General features: G+C 30.2%; 3 protein-coding genes across 11 annotated transcripts in view; all 3 read left to right on the top strand.

Moving 5' to 3' along the window:
- Nucleotides 1-189: 189 nt before the first annotated feature.
- Nucleotides 190-6,083, top strand: LOC117214962. Of its 4 annotated transcripts, none has more exons than XM_033461348.1 (5): nucleotides 190-505; nucleotides 637-818; nucleotides 2,396-2,554; nucleotides 3,221-3,452; nucleotides 3,729-6,083. In XM_033461348.1, the coding sequence occupies exons 2-5, from the start codon at nucleotides 642-644 to the stop codon at nucleotides 5,036-5,038; spliced, it is 1,878 nt and encodes a 625-aa protein (XP_033317239.1). In that variant the 5' UTR covers nucleotides 190-505; nucleotides 637-641; the 3' UTR covers nucleotides 5,039-6,083. The 4 variants fall into 4 exon arrangements, with proteins under 4 accessions (XP_033317239.1, XP_033317237.1, XP_033317240.1 ...); XM_033461349.1 differs by lacking the exon at nucleotides 190-505 and adding an exon at nucleotides 1,777-1,913 and having other exon boundaries at nucleotides 688-818; XM_033461346.1 differs by having other exon boundaries at nucleotides 3,221-6,083.
- Nucleotides 6,084-9,106: 3,023 nt separating this feature from the next.
- On the top strand, nucleotides 9,107-18,326 carry LOC117214970 (acidic leucine-rich nuclear phosphoprotein 32 family member A). Of its 2 annotated transcripts, none has more exons than XM_033461359.1 (8): nucleotides 9,107-9,409; nucleotides 13,751-13,894; nucleotides 14,068-14,187; nucleotides 15,136-15,248; nucleotides 15,338-15,444; nucleotides 15,550-15,623; nucleotides 15,791-15,881; nucleotides 16,130-18,326. In XM_033461359.1, the coding sequence occupies exons 1-8, from the start codon at nucleotides 9,362-9,364 to the stop codon at nucleotides 16,189-16,191; spliced, it is 759 nt and encodes a 252-aa protein (XP_033317250.1). In that variant the 5' UTR covers nucleotides 9,107-9,361; the 3' UTR covers nucleotides 16,192-18,326. The 2 variants fall into 2 exon arrangements, with proteins under 2 accessions (XP_033317250.1, XP_033317248.1); XM_033461357.1 differs by lacking the exon at nucleotides 9,107-9,409 and adding an exon at nucleotides 11,547-11,994.
- An 844-nt stretch (nucleotides 18,327-19,170) lies between these two features.
- LOC117214967 (myc box-dependent-interacting protein 1) overlaps nucleotides 19,171-23,126 on the top strand; it is a 147,879-nt gene continuing 143,923 nt past the window's right edge. For 2 of the 5 annotated variants that reach the window (XM_033461356.1, XM_033461352.1), the window contains exon 1: nucleotides 19,174-19,385. In XM_033461356.1, the coding sequence (XP_033317247.1) occupies nucleotides 19,363-19,385 (23 nt within the window). In that variant the 5' untranslated portion in view covers nucleotides 19,174-19,362. Of the gene's footprint in view, nucleotides 19,386-23,126 lie in introns of all 5 variants that reach the window. The other 3 variants (XM_033461354.1, XM_033461355.1, XM_033461353.1) reach the window with 3 other exon arrangements.

Below are 23,126 nucleotides of genomic sequence, written 5' to 3'. Positions count from 1 at the left end.
TGTTGAAAATACTAAATATTTATGAATATTGTCATTAATGAATACTTTAAATTGATGAAATTATTAATAATTCATATTTCATAACATGGGTTTTGCAACTCACATTTTTTATAAAACAATAAGTATCTAAAGCTGTAAGATGGCAGCATATCAAGTTTGTTCAAGACTGTTCGAGATTATCCCATCATTATTCTACGTAGAGAAATATATTCGTAGGTTAAAGTAGAGTCTATATCTCAATGTAAGATGGCTAATTTTTGAGTTTAGTTTACGTCCTAATTTTGTGCATTTCGACACGTTAGTGAGCAAATGTTGTGTAAACTGATTGTTTTTATAAACCGACACTCCCGGTGGTGCTTCATGAGAGTCGCCAGAAAATATATGAACGCGCTATGTCATTATCCATCATTAATCGAGGTTGATTGCATACATTTAATCAAGGGATTCAGTGCTTTTTTTCAAACTACTCTTGATAGAGGAAAACTAACGTTTTAATTATATTTCAGTACGTACTTTTACGAGAGAAAATGTTATTAATTTGTTAATTAAAATATGTTGTACCATTTTGATGATTTTATTCACGATTTGATACATTATAACCTTATTATTTTTTCTGTTTCTCTTCTGTTCCTGCAGATACAATGGTTGAGAGTACCAAATGCTGTGTCCTGCAATGGGCTGATCATGCAAGGTACATTACAGAAAAATTTAGGGGGCTCTTGGAACGTCAGGCACTTGTTGATGTAACACTTGTATGTGAAGAACAAAAGCTACGTGTTCACAAACTGGTCCTAGCATCAAATAGTACATACTTTGAGGTATATTTAAAAAATATATTTACTTTCCTATAAGTGAAATTAATTATAAATTATCTTTCATTTGCATGTTAAAAATATTTACATATCTTGGTTATATCTATAGTTTTTTAAAAAATATTAACAACTTAAAGTATGTTTTTCATTAGAGTTTTATAATTATCTATTTATAATTATCTATTTCATTATTAAACGTGTATAAATTGATATTTACAAAAAATTATTTTATTACTTTGTTAAAAAATATAACAAAGCTAACTTAAAATGTTAGTTAAAATTCAGTGCTAATATATAAAAAAAAGAAAAGTTATACAGTATAAATTATATTTAATAATATTAGCAACATTAGATTTAGCTTTTTATATATTAAAACTACTTGTGACTATAAATATCTATATCCTGTTATTTTTTTAAATTGTAAAGTTTAATATACTTTAAAAATAACTGAGTAGCATATAAGTGGTAATTGTCTTATGTAATCATAAATTACAAAAATATCTAATCATAAATTTAAATTTATATTAACAGGTTATATAAAAGTAATTCTATAAAACAATGAAATTAATTCAAATATATAAATATTATTTAAGTTTGTGTAAGTTTGTTAAAATCCCATAATTTAAAATAATCATATTTTATGTATAGGTAGCTTTTTCTTTAAAATTTATTTTGTGGGTTTTGAATTTATTATATTATTATTATTATGAATTAATATTACATTAAATAAGTCTATGAAGAACACATACAATAGTGAAAACATTTCTCATATCAAATTATGATCATATATATGTATACAATTTTATAATATTGTAATATATAATATATCACATCATAATATATAACAACATATTTTGATTAAATAAAAATTTTGAATTTTATTTAGTTATTGCTTTGTGTATATACATCTATAAAATTATATACAAAAAATATATGGAATACTTATGAAAGGACAATTTTACAGGGATTATGTAATGTTCATATAAACTAAAGAAAGCCTTATATATTGGAATTTCCTTATTTATTTGCAAGCATTTGAAGAAACCATGTTTGATGGACATACTTTTTACAACTTGTGAAGAACATCTATTGAATACAAAGGTATCAAAGAGATAATTTGTATGAATTCAAAATAATGAAATAAGTATATGCTAATGTAAATAGCTTTTCAGGGATACATTTTATACCTTTCTTATGTATCAAATAGATATACATAAATAAATGTAGATATATTTCAAAATGTGCATGTACGCAATTATAAAAGTTCACATTTACATAAAATTAGAATTTTTAATTTTAGATACCAAAATTTTCTACTTGAAGATGATATTATGATTTAATACAAATGTTCCTCAATTCTTTAAAAAATATTTAACACTATTAAAAGTGTTCTTTGCACATAGCATCAAATTTTGTAACATACTATAAATATATTATAAATTTTAAAAATTCGTTTAAATACACTTAATTAAAGGTAGTAGTAGGTTAGCAAAAATCATTTATTCATTGTTATCAGAATTTATGAATACAGCACTCTTTTATCTATTAATATGTTTTGTTTGCTTCAATGTCTGATGTAACAGGAGATTCTACAACGAGATTTGGATCAGGAACCAGTTATATTTTTTAAAGATCTAAACTTTGAAATCTTAAAGGCCATGGTTGAATTTATGTATTGCGGAGAAACTACAATTCCTTATCAATTGTTATCACCTTTATTAACTGCCACAAAAACTTTTAAGGTTAGTATTACAAATATTAACAAAAATTATTATAAACATAAGTTGCTTCCAAAAGATATTCCAAATAAAATTACAAAAGAATTCTAAATAATTATGTTTATAATATTTTCAAAAATCTTTTATTATTTTTGTTATCTAAGATGATAAAATATTTTGTGATCTATCATAGAACTTATGTTTATGTTTGATATCTTCTTTTCTCTTTTCGATCTTGTGTTATTTATATTTTATAATGCACATTCTTTTTATTGATCCTTTAAAAATTCGCCACAAATTCACTATTAACTGCTTGAAATTTGAATATTTCATATACAAAGTGAGACAGTAGCTGCAAATATTTTCAAATTTTATTTTAGTATATATAGTATAGCATTGCATGTAATTTCATAATTACTTGTAAGTGTAAACTCACTAAGTAGATTAAACATAAGAAGCTTTATGATACAAATATCGATTGTGTAAAAAAGATGTACATTGGAATGAAATGTTTTATATTTTATTATTATTGAACTATTATGTATGTACTTCTCATCATTTTTTGAAAAATGTAGGAAATCAATCATAAAATTATCCTGTAAGATATGAAAATCATCATAAATTATCCAAACAAGAAAAAATTAGAAAAAATACACATAAATATACTAATAATTTTTTATGTATATATAGGTTAAAGAGTTGACAACTGTGGTTGATGCCATGATGAGTTCCAATGTAGGAAATTTTGAAATTAATACAAATATGGACAAAAAAGTTACTGAATCAGAGATTATAAACAGTACATGTAATAATACAGATCATATAGATGTACAGTGTGATGAACTTGTTAACGATGAGTGCTTTGTACTTTGTAATGAGAGCAACAGTGATGTGAATTCAAGTGAAAACCAATCTTTAGAAGGTAATACAACCAGTGATCCTCCTGAACAAGAATTAGAGCATACGTTATATGAGGATTCACAAGATTTTGAAACTAATGCAGAACGAACTAATACATTATTTTCGGTAGGAAATTCTACAAAATTAATAGAAACTGAGAATTCAATTGTATTAACAAATGATAAAATGAAAGAAGTATCAAATAGATACTTGGAAAATAGAATGATAAATAGTGATACATTGTGTACAAATAATGAATTAAAACCTTTATTATATGAACAATGCTGTGATTTTTCAGATATTGATGAGTGTGAAGAAAGTTCTATGTCATTGTCACAATCTTGCCTTCAACAAATTGAAGAAGACTTTGCACAATATAAGTTTGAAGGTACTGATGTTCCTAGTAAAGTAGGAAAATGTGTCAAAGTTTACACTCATAAGAGACGAAAATCTATAGATGACATAAAAAACAAGCTAACAGATGTGAACAGTATAATTCAAAATCCACCATCTACTGATTGTATAGATTTATTGGATGAGCCGTCCACTAACGATATACCAGTTACACTTTTAACCTCATTAGACATGGAAAGTGCTGAGTATATTATAAGTTTGAGTACTGAAAATATCCACTCTGTAGTAGGAACTACCTTGACTGAACAGCATACATTAAATACATGTAAGAAAATAGAACAAATTATTGAATATAATACCCAACAAGATAGTTTAAATAAAATAGAATTAGATACTGAAAACAGTGAAGCTTCTAATTATACAAAACCAATACTAAGGAGAAGCTTGCGATTAAACCAACAAGAAATGGAAGAAACTATAAATAATAATGAAGCTGTTAAAGATCTTCAAGAAAAGGAAAAACACTTTAAAAAATCAAATTTCTCAAATAGAGCAGAATTATGTATTAAAAAAAAACGTAAAATAAAGGTCACAGATCGTAAAGTTCCAGAACAAGCTATTCACAATGTAATGCAGCCCATTAGGAAGACATTTAACAATTCTCGTAGGAATGCTGAAAAACTAATTGTCAGAAAGAATAATAAAAGTACATTGTCTAACAAAGAAAAAGATGAGCAAACAGTTAAAATAACAAATAAATTAAAATGTGGCATATCAGAAGCAACAGAAATTGATTCCATTTTTACACTACCCAAATTAAATACAATAGAACATATAAATCGTGCACTGTGGGGAGATATGTCAGATTTTCCAGAAGACTATGAAAATAAGGTGAATTTAATGGAATGTACTCCTAATACAGAAATTCCGTTTGCTGTTGGTTTATTACCTTTACGTACTGCTCTGGAAAAAATGCAAGCAACACCAGATTATCAACCTCGCAAAACTCGTTCATCAGTAGCACCAATAAGGCAAGATATTGATAATCTCAAGAGGAAGAATTGTACTCATTTAGGTAAAGTTACAGATTCTAAAAAACAAAATACTTGCATCAATCCTCCGAAAGAAAATGCAAAAGCAGTTTGTCATATTCGGATTAGAACAGCACCGTCGCAGTACGTACGAAATCGTAAAAAGTATCTTTCAACAGATGTAAATACACTGGAACCTCCGACTATTATCAATAAACATTAATAGCTATTAATGTTTATCAAGAAATACATAAAGATAGTAATAAAATTATATCCTTAAATATGAATATCAATGAAAATAAGAGAACGCGTAATTCTATGCATGTAATTTTGTATTTTGAGAACATATTTTTAATATAAAACTTCTTGTATATATATAAAACATAGATACCGAAAAAGAATATGCGACGAACTATGTGAAGTATGTAAACTATATAGTTCCTTGATTTCAACAAGAATTCAAGATATATTTTTTTTATTGTCTGGCCATATATTTTTTAATTTATGTTAAATGCTACTATACGTGTTAAATAATACTGTGAGGGCAAATTCAAGTTTTTTTCCTTAATTGAGGAGAGAGATATTAATATAAAATAGTTATAAAATAATATTTTTGTTTATTACATTTTTATAAAACTTCCTTGTGTATTTTTTAAATAATGTTCAAGATAAGATTATTAATTAATGTGTGTTCTATTTAATCAACGATATGAAATAAACCTTTTTATTTGTAAATGTATGAAACGGAACTGCATGTTATACATTTGGTGCATGTATGGGGCTACACATACACATAAAATATATTATGTATATACATGCAATGATATATTTTGTTTTTCAGACAATGCCCATGTTGTTTCATGATGTATTTGAATATTTAAAGATCTTAGTTTATTATTTTTAAGTGAAACTATAATTTACACAATTTCTTTTTTTCTTTGAGTGTGTGAAAAATGTATACATATCATTTATATTAACGTGTATATCTTATAAATAGGATCTGTTATGGACATTTTTAAGAAATCTTATGTATTTTATATCATTTATTGCTAATCTTATTCATTACTACCATATTTTGTAATCCTCTATAACTAGAATTTTGTTTCCTCTTGAAAACAAAAAAGCAGAATTGTGTTTTATTATCATTTTATATTTCGTAAATTTTGAAATTTAATCATTAAATTTTGAATAAATCATTTAGCACCTGTATGATGACATACTAACAAACTACAAATCCACAACAGTAAACAAGCAAAATAAGATTTAATGAAAAAAAATATAGATACATGAGTATATAATTTTCATATCATATGTTATAGAGGGTTAATATCTTTGTTTAATGATATACTTTATGATACTTTAGTTCTATGTAATAAGTAAATGAAATCATAATAACCCAATATAATAATTTGTACTGTAAAAGTAGTAACTATAAAGCTTCAAAATTATAAAATGTATAATAATCATATTATGTATGTACTTTATAATTGTTTATATTTTTTAAATAGCAATTGTATCTAAACAAAATTATTTGTATTTATACAACATTTACAGTATTTTGAGATGTTAGCAGTTGCTGTACAATGTAACATAAATGGATTGTTTATTGCAATAATATACAGATATTTTTTACGTAAATTTATGTATACATATACAATGATACAGAAATATATATATATATTTTTTTCGTAATAAACATTTTTGATGTACACATCTTTGCAATTTTTACTAATATTTCAATTACATTTTTTTATATAAAATTTATATCTCTACGGATAAGACAATTTTACGAAACTCTAACGGAATATTATATGGAATTGCGTACTTAGTTATGTCCTTGTGTTCCATATCCTTGTTATTAAACATTTTTATTACTTCATAGATTACATTCAATATCATATATTGCCAGAATAATCATAATAAGGGACTGTGTAATCCGTACGGAAACATATAATATACATATGTATTCAATATGCTCTTGACACTGCGCAGAGGACGAAAACGGACTAAAGAAAGAGAGCCATGTTTATTTATAACTAGTAATTTGATTGGCCGTGCAATGTACACTATGATACATGTACAATCGATATAAGTAAAGTATAATTGTTGTTATCTTAGTTCTCTAATTTCCGATGTACCAAAAGAAGTCAATAAAGTAAGAGCAGAAATAAAAAGCAATATAATGCACTATCAAAATATATCGATAAAATACGAGTAATCAAAAAAATTAAAATGCTTAATTAACATCCATGAAGACCATCTTTTATATAAACAATTTTGTTAATAATATTATTTAACTTCCAATAAATACAATCAGGCTAATACAAATAATTTATATATAACTAATATACAATCTGTATTCTACACAATCAATAAAGGATTAGAAATATTTTCTGTATTATAGAATCACCATATATAGGATATGTTTTCATATGTTTTTGAATAAAAGCAGATAAACAATGGGAATATTTTATAAAACTTTATAAAATAATATAATACTTTATAATTATTTTATGATAATTAATTAATTTATGAATTAGTTGGAACACACATCAGTTAAATCTATAATCATGCATATACATACATAAATATAAGCGTATAATATACGAAACCTATCCACACATGTGATAAAACACACGAGACTTTAACACTATTATTTTAATATTAAACTTTAATATAATTTTTTCATACGTAAATATAAGGTAAATGATAATTCAAAAAAATAGTATTAATTGAAATAAATAACTACTTGAACTATTTTAAAAAAATTTTCAACAAAACTTTTGTCTCCTTTGATAAATATTAGCATCACTAAAGTTGTAAGACGCATTAAACTTACATGAATTTTGTTTGTACATAACGTGTGGTGGTCGATGAAACAGGTAGTTTCGAAATTATTATCGAACTCGCCTGCTTATCACGAAATTTTATAACGAGAGGCTGTATCGACGGGAAAGACATTACGTGGCATCGTATAACGCGTTTATTCTAGTCTTGTAATTCAGTTGTGCACACGGTGAAAGGTGCACGTTGAGATCTAACCAAGCAAGTAGGTAGGTACATGCTCAATGTTTAGTGCTACAAAGAAGACAAATTCTACGAGGCCGACGCAGCGCAGCTACAGTGCAATCAATGAGCGCATATTGATCTCAACCCTTCACGGATTCTACACCTGCAGGGGCGGATCACTTGAGCATCAAACATAGATATCACGACTTGATTAAAAATATTATATCGAGACATACTATATCATAAACAAACTCCTTGTTCTGTCATGAAGTTATATGTTTATTATCTTTAATCAGTATTTAATTGTCCGTATTGCATTTTAAAATAACTATGTTGTACGATTAATTTATAATGAAAATTATACTATTAAAAATATCTAACGACTCTTAATAGTAATAAATTTTAAAAAGTCATATTTATATAATGTCTACATATTTAAATGATATAGTATTAATGATATCGATATTAAAAAAATTACAAAAAAAATATAATAAACAAAAATATAAAAATTGTATGCAATATATGAAATTCTAAATTTATATTTCCTTGACAATACAAATTTCATATATAAATTATATGTATATTAAATCAAACCTTTTAATAATATTATAGACTGTAATCACAATTGTTATTATTAATTTGCCGTGTGTGTATATTCTACAAAAAAATTAATATGTAATAAAAATAGTAAATAGCAATAAATTGAATATTAAATAAGAGAAAGTATGAAACATATTTCAAATTGTTTCGTCTTATCGATATATGAATTTCGATGTCAAGTTCGATATCTCGCATATGCAATTGTTTAATATCAGTTAATATTAATGGATACTAGAACAAAGAGCATCGGTTCATTCCAACGCCAAATAGTCAGTTGCTCATAGAATTACGTCGGATTTTCTTAGGTGACGTTACGTAAAATAAAGTAAGCATAAGGAATCTCTTAGTCTAACACGAGCGCCGGAAGCTTCAAAATGATTGCGGTAACGGGTGCAAACTACCAAATTCTTCCGTCATTAATAAAAAAGAGACAATTTGTGTATTAGCCCTGAAATTGAGTATCTGGATTAATTAATAAAGCAACGAACGTTTAAATAGAAAAGCGTTGGAGAGTTGTATGAATGAAAATTCTCTCGGTCTAATTAGATATATAAAGGAAATGAATTTAGCCGCGCTAAAGTGAAGTTGCGTAAAAGGCCGCGAGATGTCAGGTCGATCGGTACCGTGAGCGAACAAAAGAACGGGATTGGTCGCTTCGAAAGTAGTGCCAGACATGTGTTTCGTTTCCCGCCTCGTGGGTTGTTATTGTGTGGGGGCCCCGCCAGTCCGGTGAGTCGAGTGTAGCGAGCATAGGGCCTAGGCCAGAATCGAACTGCCGTTGGGTTGGCTCCTCGGTACGGTGGTGGCTCTGTCCGACTAGTGACCGACCGTGGTCCGTCCGTCATATTCCCGGTTTGAAAGCAAGGTTGCGACGAGTTGTTGCGACGCAGGAAGGTGTAGTGATCTGTGTACGGAGTTAGAAACGGGTTTACCGGCCATGGAGAAACGAATAGAGCTCGAAAAACGGGGAAGGAACCCCGGTGAAGTAAGCCGAACCCCACTTTATTTTATTGTACTGCTTTGCTCGACACGAGAACGATACAGCGGGTTGTTGCGTGCTTGGTGTTCTATCGTGTACAGGTCTGAGAGCGGGTGCAGAGAGAGAATTGTGTTCCCTCGCGCGACACCGACACCACGCACTCGCTCTGCGGCACGCCACTGGCTTCTCGAAGACGCACGAGAACTCGGATTTCTTGACGGTGACCGCGTGGCTTCGACGATTTATCGGGCAAGAAGACGTGTTCTCGATGCCGACACGAGATGCTACGATTACCACAAGAGTAACAGGCATGGCGTGGTTCGCTTAAACGGCCTGTCTCCTTCATTTTTCATTACTTCGTCTCTCGACATGACGCGTTTTCTCCTATTGCTTCCCTCTCTTCGTCCCGATATTTTATTTCGAGTTCGTACTCTGTTATCGCGTGTGTCTTTTTACCAGATTCTCGGAAAATTTGAAGAAACTGATACAGTTAGGAAAGATTCCGAGTTGCCAGTTGTATCGTATAAGCTGGAAAATTGAGAAACTCGAAAGCTGATTGGTTCTCTGAATTCAACGAATAGTTGATCAACCAATCGTTTATCAAATTTTCTCAAGTTTTTCTAGCGTACGGAGCTTTCTATTGAATTACGAAGTGTCCCTTATCGCGCCGCAGATGTTATTACGTTCATAGAGAAAGCACTATACAACCCGCAGCTAAATACATTTGAACTTGAATTATTTTATTTACTATAAAACCTATAGTATTATATATACTACATCTTGCTGATTTGTGATGTAATACATCGTAGAATTAGCGTCGTTGGCATAGAAAGTAAAACATGTTTAATCAATGGAGATATTGCTCTTTGCAATGGCTGATTTTTTGTGCTTATTTCGATCAATTTGAGGAAGTTGAACGAAAAATATTTACGCAAATATTAAGCAACTAAACGGGTAGTAACTCCATTGTTATTTTCATAACATAGTTTGCCTCGGTTACAGGACCAATAATTAATTAATTTTTAAAAACGTATTCAATAATTTCGTAATTAATCAGTTCTATATTTCTGAAATTTTTCTTCTAGAGAACAAATATTCGAATTAAAAAATTTCTAGCATACCTTTCTATTATTAATTTCAAAGAGAAATTAATTTTTTGTATTTAGGTTCCAATGTTGTATAAACACGCGTTTCTCAATTAGAACGTTAAAATAAATCCGATAAAATATTTTCTAGACGACTTTTCGTGTAATAATTTTTCTATAACAAATTTATCTTAAAAATATTTTGGAAAATGTGTGAAAGTAACGTTGTTTTTTTTAGAAAGTTCCTCTATCAATATAGTACTGTATTATTTGTACGTTTCCATAATCGATAAATTTCTTTGAGAGAATCAAGTAATTTCAAACATAATCGTTTCTTATTTAAAATGCCATGTTATACGCAAGTCGAGTGATCAAATTATAGCGTGGCGTGGCTGTCTCTAGGAGCCTCTCTTTTTAAACTACCGTGCATCGTACGTGTGTTCCTATTAACAGAGGCAACCACGTCGTAGCAGATCGTTTATACGGCATTTTAGAAAATTGTTTGTTTCAAATATATTACAATATCATTAGCAATGTGCTTCTTCGTTGATCTTATGTACAACGCAATAGTGAAGTACAAAAAGGCTTTGACAAGATGGTGCCCCTTTCGAACGAATTTCGAAACATATGCAACCTCATATGCATCTGCTGACAAGTTATGGGTGCTTACACATAAAGTATTATGTCAGAACTTAACAGTCCTTTGACCGCGATTTTCGGTATTCCAAGAACGTTAAATCCACCAAGGTCAAATGGAAACTTGAACTTGAAAGAATTTACCAGACAATAAGAACCGAAGATTGTATTTTGCATCGTAATTCATTTCTTCGTTACAGATACTACGTATATCAGTTGATTTGTTTCTTTCGTGACAAAATTGGAATTGTAGTTAATATATGAGTCGAAAACCGAATATAATTAATGTAAAATGTGACACTATTTATAAACTACCGTGTAAAACTCAAAAGGTATATCTATTACATGAAATCTGGCTTGAAAAAGCAATAAATCGTGAATCGTATTTTACACTACAATTCTCTTAACAATAAATATTCTTTTACATCGCCTTTAATATAGGTTTAGATATACATATAAACGTAATTTGAATTGTTAAATTAACATTGTGACATTTTTTTTTTAATCCGTGCCATATTTTACACGGTCTACATATTTTTTCACAAGTGGTAAAAGTATATTATGTAAATCAATTATCAGCGGGAAGAGTTGTGCGTGCCATGAGGTGCTGCCATGAGATGCGCGTGCGAGTGAACGTCGCCATTGTCTTCCGGTGCGCGCGAGTGTATTCTTATTGACAATTAGATTTGTCTACATTTTGTAAGATAGCATATGTTCTAAGATTATTTCCAGCCATTAAAATGTATACGAACGATGCTGAACCGATCATAAGGTTTCTTATGTATCTAATCTCCGATAATGTCTTATGGCGTATTACTGATCACTGTGCAGCCATCTTGGACGAGTCCACTCTGTCACCAACTGACACGCGTACGTTCTCGAGCAGTAAAAAAATCAAAATAACTATTTTTCACATCTTTACCTTGCATTACGAATTTCATTACAACAATTGAGCAACACTCGACACCATTATCTAGATTTCTCGATACATTAGAGTATAATACATATGCGTGGGCGTTTGCATCACGTTAACCACCGGCGTTGCGATGCAGTTTATTCAACAGTGCCGTAGCTACTATTTTATGAGCTGTTCCATAAAAAGCAACGCGATTTCATATATCATGTTTCATTAATATCAAGTGAAATTTCTTAATATCGTTCTTAATCTTTTTTAAAAACAGTTTTTCCGTTTAATTTAAATATTGATATTAACAATAGTAAATATATTTCTTATTAATAATCGATTTAAATATATTAGGAAACTGCAAATTATTATCAACGATACGAAAATATAAGATTTTATTTTAATTTTTAAAAGTTTCATTATATAGAAATTTCTTTTCTTTATACTATTTTAAGAATTTTGCATTTCAAATTATCATTTTTAACGTACATATCAAACAATCTGTTAACTATTTTCTATGAAATAAGAACATATGTCTTTTCTAAATTAATTTAATCTCAAAATTTCATCAAATATTTCCTTCTATCCATCTCTTAGTTAACTTGTAGCTGTCATTGATCCGCTCCTATAAGCCACGACAACTTCTCGTAAACGCTTCCACTACGATCAGTGCAACGCACGGCGCAGCCAATCAGCCGGCCGGTCGGAATGTCGGGCAGTGAATCTAAGATAAGGACATGCGACGAGGCTTCGCGTGAAAGCGGTTTGTCGTCACTAAAATTTGCTACGCAGCGATATATTCGGCTTTATTCAGAATTTTATTCGAATTTTATGAAGTAGCGATTAACAATTTTTTTTTTTCATTTACTATGTAAAATTGTTTCAGATGATTATATTATAGTAAATAGAATATAGAGTAATTATATTTTTAATATGCAATTTCAAATTTTAGATAAAACGAATTGTATCGAAATTCATTTCAATTTGCGATAAGAAATGAATTTCGATAACATTAGAACTTGAAACTACTCGGATTCGCTTGTCGCGTGCCGCAGTCAGTACTTATCGCTTGCCGGCTTTTCTGATGCCGCTAAACAAGACGCGTCGTGCACTCTACTACCATCACCCCTGTATCCCGAGCGCCCCCTCACACTTCCCCTCCCTGTTTCTCCTGTCTCCTTTCTATCTCCCCTCTCTCTTCACCTTTCTCTTTCTCCGATCAATAAAATAGCCCATCTCCCGCGAAAGCTTATCGTTCGTTTGAATTTTAGCGACTATTACCTTTTTCATATACCACCAACTTTTCGTATTCACGCCTTCACTATATACTGAGCTTACAAATGTAATTAAGAATGCAATAGTCTCGTCGTTTATACGGACAGTTTCTGTAATCAAAGCTGTTCCTTAATCTTTGATATTCATTATCTCACTAATCTTTGTACAATTTATTAAATTTTAAGTGGTTAATGCAGAAACTACATACATAGAAATTTATTATTTCTAATTAGGAAATTTTTATTTATTTTTGGCTTTTATCATTTGTATATAAAGTTACGTTTATTGTAAAATATCGTTATACACATTTATTTTCAATAAACGGAGACATATGGTATCTGTGGTACAATTATGAATAGAATATGATATACTATTTTTGTAATATTTGTAATTTACCTGCTCTTGTACTTTAGTACGATACTTATAAAAATGTTATTATTTTTTCAGATCAAAGAACTTGTTCTTGACAATTGTCGGAGCACGCATATAGTAGGTCTGACAGATGAATTTGTTGCATTAGAATCACTAAGCCTCATCAATGTGGGTCTTACCAGTCTAAAAGGCTTTCCAAAGTTGTCAAGTCTTAAAAAGGTAAGCAAAAAGCATATCTATTATTGTTATCTTAAATGTAATCTACAAAGTATTTATTTCTTGCAAACTTTTAAGAATAACATATAGTGGCACATTTTATATCTTAAATAAAATGTAATGTTGAATATAAAAGATGAATTGAAATCAATACAAATTACTATTATTTTTTATAGCTGGAACTTAGTGACAACAGAATTTCTGGAGGTTTAAATCTTCTTCAGTCAAGTCCCAAGTTAACTCATCTCAATCTTAGTGGAAACAAGATCAAAGATCTCGATACACTTCAACCTTTAGTAAGTTTCGATTTCTTTTTTCGCGTAGAATTACCCCCTTTCCGCTTGTACCACCAGTTACCAACCACCCTGTACATATATATATGTCGGAGAAGAGTCAGGAACAGGGTGGTGAGCGTTTGACAGACCTCCCTTGGAGTTGGCCAGCGTTGTGTTATAACGAAGATACGGCCAGATACTACGAGTACGAACACTACCGATCCGACAATCAACAGCGGCGATTAGGCACTAGCGACACTAGTGATGATGGTCTTAGGTTCGATAACGAGTCCACGGTCAACGGGAGGATAGGTATACTTGCTCTAACTCAAACGTGTACTACTCCCTTCGCCGATGAGATCTCGAGAAAGAATGAATTTTCGTCCCAATGACGCTACCGAGGCCAACTATGGTGGGGTGTCTAAGTACACAAGATCCTCGGATCGACGTCGCTGTCGATTGGTCGATTTGAGACAAAAGCTGCCTGTCCGTTTGCACAGATCTTAATTGCCGAAAAACCCAGGTTTTATAGCGGGTCCTCGGGCTAACCAGACTTGTGCTGTGTACGTGCCTCAACATCAGGTATTCATTGTCCGAAGGAACCGTTGGCATGTTTTACTGTCGGGTACCTCTATGGATATTTCCTTTAATAAGGATCATAACATCACTCTGCACCTTTGTTAGAGCGCCCTTCCCATTGACCGCGGCTACGTTTGGCGACTGATGGTCGCCTTGAGCCCAAGTTCATTATCACAAATCGCAAACAAGTACAATTAGGCAGAATGACGGCAAATTGTTTAATTACAACTGTAAACTTTAATTACAATTTTACGGATTTTCCCAGAGTTCCAGGGGAAGGTCTGGTGCCCTTCCATCTCCGACATATATATATATATATATATATATATATATATATATATGCTTTTTGTAAGTATCAATAGATATATTAAAAATTGTTTTTCTTTGCAGAAGGAGTTTAAAAATTTAAAAAATTTGGATCTCTTTAATAATGAAGTGACAAATTTGGACAATTATAGAGAGAAAGTTTTTAGCCTTATTCCCAGCCTTCGATGTCTTGATGGGTATGTAATGCTAAAGAATTGTTTCATTTGTCTGGTTTGTTTTTTGCTAATGCATTAAAAGATAAAATTAAAAATATTATGTTATATAGATTTGATACAGACGATTGTGAAGTAGATGATAGTGAAGGAGAGGATGATGAAGTAAATGGGAATGAAGATGGAGATGGAGATGCTAATGAAGAAGATAGTGAGGAAGGTTAGTTAAAAGATGAAAATTAGGTTAAACATTTATTAAAATAACAAAACAAAACAAAGTGAAGAAAGAGATTTATGTTTTAATTACAAATATTTAACTTTCTAGTTTCAGATGAAGAAGAATTTGTCTTTGAGGAGGGTGATGTAGGATTAGAAGCTGTATACAAGGACGGTCTTGAAGTAAGTTATTCATGTTTCAAACTTTAGACTTTTTACTGTATACAAAATGTAATAATTTCGTTATAAATTACATTTTAATTTAAAGATACTTTAAAGATGATTATTAATGTTGTGGCTTTTTATATCTTTTGATTAATGGATGCATTTATTTGATCGTTATAATATAGGATGAAAGTGATGAAGACGACTTTCTCTGTGACGAAGAAGAAGAAGAAGAAGATGATGACAATGAAGATGATGAACAGGATGAAGAAGAAGGTAAATAAGTTTTTTGATTCAGATAGATCCATTGGTTTTATTGTTGTTACTGAAATATTAATCTACTATCTTAAATATTTTATTATAACTGTCATCTATCTATAACTTATCTATAACTGTCATATAAAATACCTTAAAATGAACTATATTATTCTGTCTCAAGTAGTCTTTCTTGTTATTTAAAAAGGAAATAATTTTCGTAGAGTATAATGCCATAAATTTTATTACTTTTTTATCGCGTTATATAGAGTCATCTCCTGCTCGAGGTAAGAAGAGAAAACATGAAGATGTGGGAGACTCAGGAAACTAGAATTACAAAGAGCAGGCTTCTGATTCTGTTGAATGAGTGTAAAATTCATATAAATAATAACAATAATTGAGCCGCCGAGTGAACATCTGGGAATCAAACTAATTGACCGACCAATGACAGACTACAGTTAGTGGTGTGAATTTATCAGTAAATCATTGACTGACGAATTGTCTGTGGAACAACAAACGATTACCATTATGGAGAAGAGGAATGTGAATGAAAATGAAAGGGGGATAATGATGGGATAAAATAGGACTGCATTCCAGCTGGGCACAGCGCGTTTTAGTTATACTAACGATATTTTATATAGAGTATATAGTTAGAGTATTAGTGGTGTTGCATAGTGGGTGAAAGATCACATATTGAATGACTTGAAAAAGGCAACAATGGAGTTTTACACTTGAAGGAGCGTATTTGTCTGTTAGCTCCAGTCGGCCAAAGGCTGGTCACGCTGGAATGCAGTCATCGTTAATCAGTACTAAGGTTACATAAGTTACATTTTAAATACATTATTATTGTACCATGAATAAGTATAGAGTAAATGAGGAACAACTTTTGTACAGGTTTACACCATACATTGAGGTGCATTATGCCTCTGTGATTTTTGGGACAGAAAATAAAGAGATAAATATATGTTGCTCATACATTGAGCTTATATCTATGAAAGACGTAAGGTAGGAATTTACATCATAAGAATAAGGAAGTAAAGAAAAAAAAGTATGTACATTTCGTTTATTAGAATAATAATAGTGTTTGAAATGTATAATTGGTATGAACAAAAACAAATCAGTTTAGCACATAAATGGTATTTTAGTATTTTCTGTGTTTCATTGTTTTGATATAAGTTAAATAGTTTTGATATTTTTCAAGATATCTTGAAAGGACTGTGAAGTAATATAAGAACACAATTGATATTGTGGTATTCTTGTAATTTTTAGTAAATTTTAAGTTCCAGGTGTTTATATATAATGGCATTAAGCTGCACATAACATGGCTGTTAAGATTATTGTTATTTACTTTTGGGCATTCCATGTGCTACGTGTTATGCTCTAATATGAGAAATTCATTTGATTAATGACATCATTGTAATATCTTCCCGTTTACAGTTGCAAGCATTCAGTTGCAATGATTAAATGTTTTTTTACATCAGAAAATCTGTAGAATTTTTTATTATTACGATTAAATTACTTAATGGATGTGTATTGTTTATATGTAACAACAAGTCACTAAATATTGGAATATGATATTAAACATAAAGAAAAGAATCAAAATTACTGTAAATCAATAATAACCTTTAATTTCTGTCTCTGAAGTTACCATAGCGCTGACACATCTCGTGATGATTAAAGTGCGAAGTTAATGGGTAATGATTATTAATATTATTATTAATATTAAATTACAATTATGATTTTTAAAAAGTAACAAATATTTACACTTGCGCTTTCGCACTTTTGAATTGTATTTAAAAAAAAGTCAGAAACGCAAAATTTAGATTAGAGTGGAAAGATAAAGTATCGAGAAATAGGCGTAAAAGTGAAAGATGGATTAGACGATGTAGTTAATGGTGAGACTGTAGCAAGTGGATTACTGGACGGACTACCAATTAACTACGTGATCGTGAGTATGGATGGGAGTGAAATAGCGAGTGAGAGTGCAAGAGAAGATCGGTTTTATAAGAAAAAAATTATGGTAGAGTCGAGGATCTGGCGCCTCTTTGTCGCCAGTTTGGTTATGGCCTTATCCAATTTTTCCAAGACTAAAGCAAATTTATATTAGGTACAATGAGTATATGACATGTACAGGTCCAAATCTGTAAATTTCCAATCTGCAATTTGTAATTGCGGCTCGCGCGGATGTATTAAAAGTTAAATTATAAATAATTAAAAAGTTAAATTATAAATAATTAAACATCCCGCGCGTCCCGCGACACATACACTTTTGTCAATTGCAATTTTGGATAGACCATTTACGTAAGGGAATCTATCACCTTCTATTATCAGATTTATTACATCTCTGTATTGTCTGTCTGTTCCGTTGTTAAAGTGGATCTTTATCATAACGTTTGTTTATTTCGAGCAATCCTCATCACAAAATAAGAAAAAATAATTTATTAATAAAATCATTTACAAATCAAGGATGATGTGTGATAAATATTATTAATATGTTTTCCACTCTCTACATAATCCATATTTATATATATAAAATATTAAGAATTTTATTTTTTCTTTTATTTTCCTCTGTAATTCATGTAATATGTATATGGCATCTATATATATACATATAACGAAGATGTAAGCAGTAAGGAATATTTTGATTTTGAATATAAAAATCATAATAATTAAAATCTTAAATATTATAAATAGTTATGACTTTTATATTCAAAATAAAAACAATTTTGTTTTAACGTTTTCGTTCTTTCTGTGTCTGATATCATTTATATAACTAATAGTTGAAATATTTAAAGTATCACTCAATTAATTTTATATTTTAGGTTTAATTTTGTTTTTAATCTAAAAAAGGGTATTTTTATGTGCATTAATTTATAAAAATGTATTATAAACATGTTTATACTACTCATATAACGTTTAATATACATATATATATATATAAGTATATTTGCTTTGACATTATTGTAACCTTATACACATAATTAAATACTTATATCGTTACAGTATACGTATATAAAATTTATAATTCTTAAGAATCTATTTGGATGGTAGATTAATAAATTAATATTTGAGAAGTTCGTACTAAAGTTTTCAATCGTATAATTAATGTATATTTAAAGTAATTTTTCGACTCAGTATCCTAAAATCAGTTTCAAGTGAATTTTAATCCTATTGGATTTTTTTCATTCATCTATCTTTACCTTTGTTCTACTGTATCAACAGGTAAAATACGCGAGAGCATGTACGGTGCTGCCAATAGGCGACGCCCTGTGAAAGTGCGGTAATTCATGCTCGGCGCGCAGTTTCGTGTCGAGTCTTCAGTGTTTCTCCGCGCTTCCGTTCGTGCGTTTAGGTTGTGGTTCGTTGTGGAAGCTAGTAACGTCGGTTTCGAAGTTGAAATTAGTGTTTTGCGGAGAGAAGTAACAAAGTCATCGTTTTTTAAGTAACGTGAAAAAAATGGCTGAAAGTAAGGGTGCGTTGATTGCGAAAACAGTGCAAAAACATGCAGGCAGAGCGAAGGAGAAGGTAAGTGCTGCGAAGAGACATACATACATTTGTACGTTCCTAACAGGTTTCTTCGGAGAGCATGTCAGTCCTTTGTACGCTGCGAACAAAATTGTGCTTTTACAAATCGTTTCAACCCTCGGTGCTACATATTCTATGTTTCAACGTGTTTGAAAGAATGGATATTGCTATTTAAATGTTCCAGTGTGTAGCCTCATAACCCCCCCAGATAATCTATTTCGTTCGTATAAGGTTGTAAAATTTGACATCTCACTGACAACACGTACTTATGTATTGTAAGAGAGGCTGTATCCGAATCTGCGAAGAAGCCGGTAACAATTTGTTGGATTTTCTTGTCGCTCGTACAGAGGTGACTTATATAAGCGGTAAACATGTACAAGTTATGTAGCAGAGTTTCATTTAAAATGACAATTATGCAACTCTTGGGCCTAGTTCAGCGTAATAATGCATATGTTACAGGTGCATCTTCAGTGTTAGTCCGCACACTATTCAACGAAATACGTTGTTGTAAGCCGTAGATTATCACGTGACACGAATATTTTACTCTCTGTCGAATGCTTACATTTTCAAACTTGCGAATTTCTTAAAATAGAATGAGCTACAATCCCGCCAGTGAATATAATCTTAGTCTTTGAAATCTTTTTTCCGTTATGTATTTTTTCAAAATTATTTACATCTTATTATTATAATGCACGTGTCAGCATACATTTCAGTTCTTGGAAATTACAAAAAATCGAGTTAATGTAATAATACGCTATACACTTCGTCAGTGTATTTTACCCAATTCTTTTTATAATATTATACGTTAAATAATTAAATTAAATACATCAAATCTATTTATAATTAATACATTAAATTTTATATATTAAATCTGCACGTATTCTCTGCAATTAGAAGTAGAGTTGTGCTTTTTACAACGTTTTATATTATATAACCGATTCCTGACAAGAGTTTCGTTCGTACGTTTTATTTTTTAGGAGAAAACGGATGACATATCGTTAGTTTCGTCCAGTTTGTGCCTAACAATACTGTACGGTACTACATGATACACGTTAGTACGTAACGCTTGTATTAAAAACGTGTATTGAACGCTATTGGTCAAAATTTTTATTACTCAGGTATTGCTGTTATCGTATATTCTTGCTGCATCGGTAAAGATTATGAATAAATTTAAAATTTATTAAAACATTAAAAATTTTACAATTTAGACCTTGAACCAACATTTTTAAAAAGTTTTTCATTAATAGACTTGCCATTATTTTTGAATATAATGTAACGTTTTCGTGTAACGGATTCATCGTATTTAAACTTTGGAAAAATATTTATTAATGTGGTGCAAGTTTTATCTATGCGATGTATTATTATCAATTATTTTGGATTCAACTTTCATTAATATATTTGTATGCTTAGGTAACGTAAAATATACATAAATATTATATTGGCTGTTACAGAGAAATGATTCAGTAAGATAAATTTATCACATTTATTTATTTATTTATCAGTTATCACATTTTTCAACAACTTGTTTTCTTTTATTTTCAACTTGCCTGTTTTATCTAAATTTCCTGATTAAATTATAAGGAGTTATTGACCCACTGTAAAATGACCTGGAAATTAATTGACGATAGGGAAAGATCGTAACACATACACCGTTAGTTTGAACAGTATTTACCTTCCCTGTATTATCACACATTTAGAGATTTTATCAATATACCTTTCGCGGTTTCCTTATAACATTTATGTGTACAATTGACGGTCGAATTGTATTATTGTATAAAGTAAATAATGGATATATCAACTTAATCTAGAATTTCATTTAAAACTATAGTTTCTTGTAACGTTTTTTATGCACAATATAAATGCAGATTATAGTACACTATAGTTATAATAATTTAAATAAAAATGTCCTACGTATAATAAAAGTTACAGAACAGATTTGTTATATTTACCAGGAAAACGTATAAACGTTATTGTACAAAAATATATCTATTGATCCTACTTAATTCGTTAATGAATAAAATTAAATAAATTAAATCGTTGTTTCGTTTTTCCAATCAAAGTAAAGATTTTAAACCAATCTCTCTTTCTATTTAATTTCAATTTCTTCAAATTTCATATAATTGTAGCATCTAGATGGAAAAAAATAGTAGAAAAATTATTCAGCAAATTCTTGGAACTCCCATTCGTCATTAAACTGTGACAGTTTAATAACGTGAATTAATTAAAAGGAAATAACAAATGAAGCGTCTCGTTAACGTGATTTTGTTTCATAATATGTTAAGAACATCTTTATAAGGAAACAGCGTTCTTTAAAGGTTGAGATTAAGTGGGTCATTATATAGAGTACGCAAGTACATAACTTGCAAGGATCATTGATTCCTTGGAAGCGCGCTCGTTTTGCGTTTAGATTTTCAACGAAGGAAAACACGCCGTTGGTATTTACCTGCGATATACCGTAAGACCGTGTAATTCGTAGGTGTCTTAACTTGCTTTCGTGATGGTGGTTATACAGACTTATCTGGTAGAACCGGTCTATGGTATTGCCATGCTAGGGCTACCACTCTCGTCCGAATCGGTGAGTAGTTTTCAATTGAAAAAAAAAAAAAGAGGAGAAAATCGAGCTTCCATTCGAAAACTTGTACTTAAAAATGTGTGTCAGTCGACGAGATTTAGGGAACGAGAATCGCCAATTGGTCTTTAATTTATAGTCGATAAAATTAATAACCAACTATTTAAACTATACGACGTCGTCATTTTAGAGTATGAAAAATGTTTCACGATAAGAAAACAAATTTAAAGACGAGCGAGAAATATCTTTTGTTAAAAGAATTAATTATAAGTTATGATACTTGCAATGAGAATTTATTTAATTTCCGATCTTTTAACTTTCTATAGATCTCGTTGGAGAGTTTTGATGATTTTAGATAAGATCATATTGAGAAGGTTGACGAATGCCTCTTCTGAAAATATGGTTATCTTCCTCTTTTAGATAACGAGCAGTCAAAACGTTCTAAAGTTAAGTAGCTCTTCAAGGTATTCTGCGTGAAACCTTTCTAAGACTTTTCGTATACCTCGAGGAAGCTCCGTGAAAGGATTTCTTCTCGTTGTATCTGCTTCTTCATGCACAGATGTGTCATTGATTAATAATATTTTATTCGTACGAATATTATTATTTAACACAAAGCATACTATATTTGTTACGAAAACAGTTTATCGTATTGTTAAATTGTTAACGAAATATTCGAATAAAGTTGCCGAGTAATTTTATCCAAATTCAATAAAGTTAGAAAATTATTTTATGATATTCAGCGATAAACATGTACGTAATAATCTTCCAAGTAAACGAGTAGTAAAGATACGAACATTTCTTGACAATGAAATTTCTATTTGAATTTACCGTATCACAATAAAATACCAAAACGTAATATACTTTCCAAATTCCTATTTAAAAGTCCCGAGGTTACTTTGCTCTCGATACGAGTTGCTTACGTTATTTTCAAAATTTTCATTATGGCCATTGATATACTTTGCTCCAAAACCTTTCACCAAAAAAAAATTGAGCATCGCGTTAGCTGTACACGAAATCATAATACGTTCACATATAATACTGTACTAATAATAATAAACCAAAGTAACCAAGCTATACCTACTGAAAGCAATAATATCATCGTCCAAAAATCTAAAGTCTTTAAACAGGATTTTGCCGTGTCAGTTTACGTTTACGAGCAATTGTCAAAGGTA

Source organism: Bombus bifarius, unplaced genomic scaffold (assembly GCF_011952205.1).
Source record: "Bombus bifarius isolate JDL3187 unplaced genomic scaffold, Bbif_JDL3187 scf7180000009275, whole genome shotgun sequence".
In the NCBI taxonomy this organism is placed as follows: Eukaryota; Metazoa; Arthropoda; class Insecta; order Hymenoptera; family Apidae; genus Bombus; species Bombus bifarius.
This window is presented reverse-complemented; position numbering and strand designations above follow the sequence as displayed.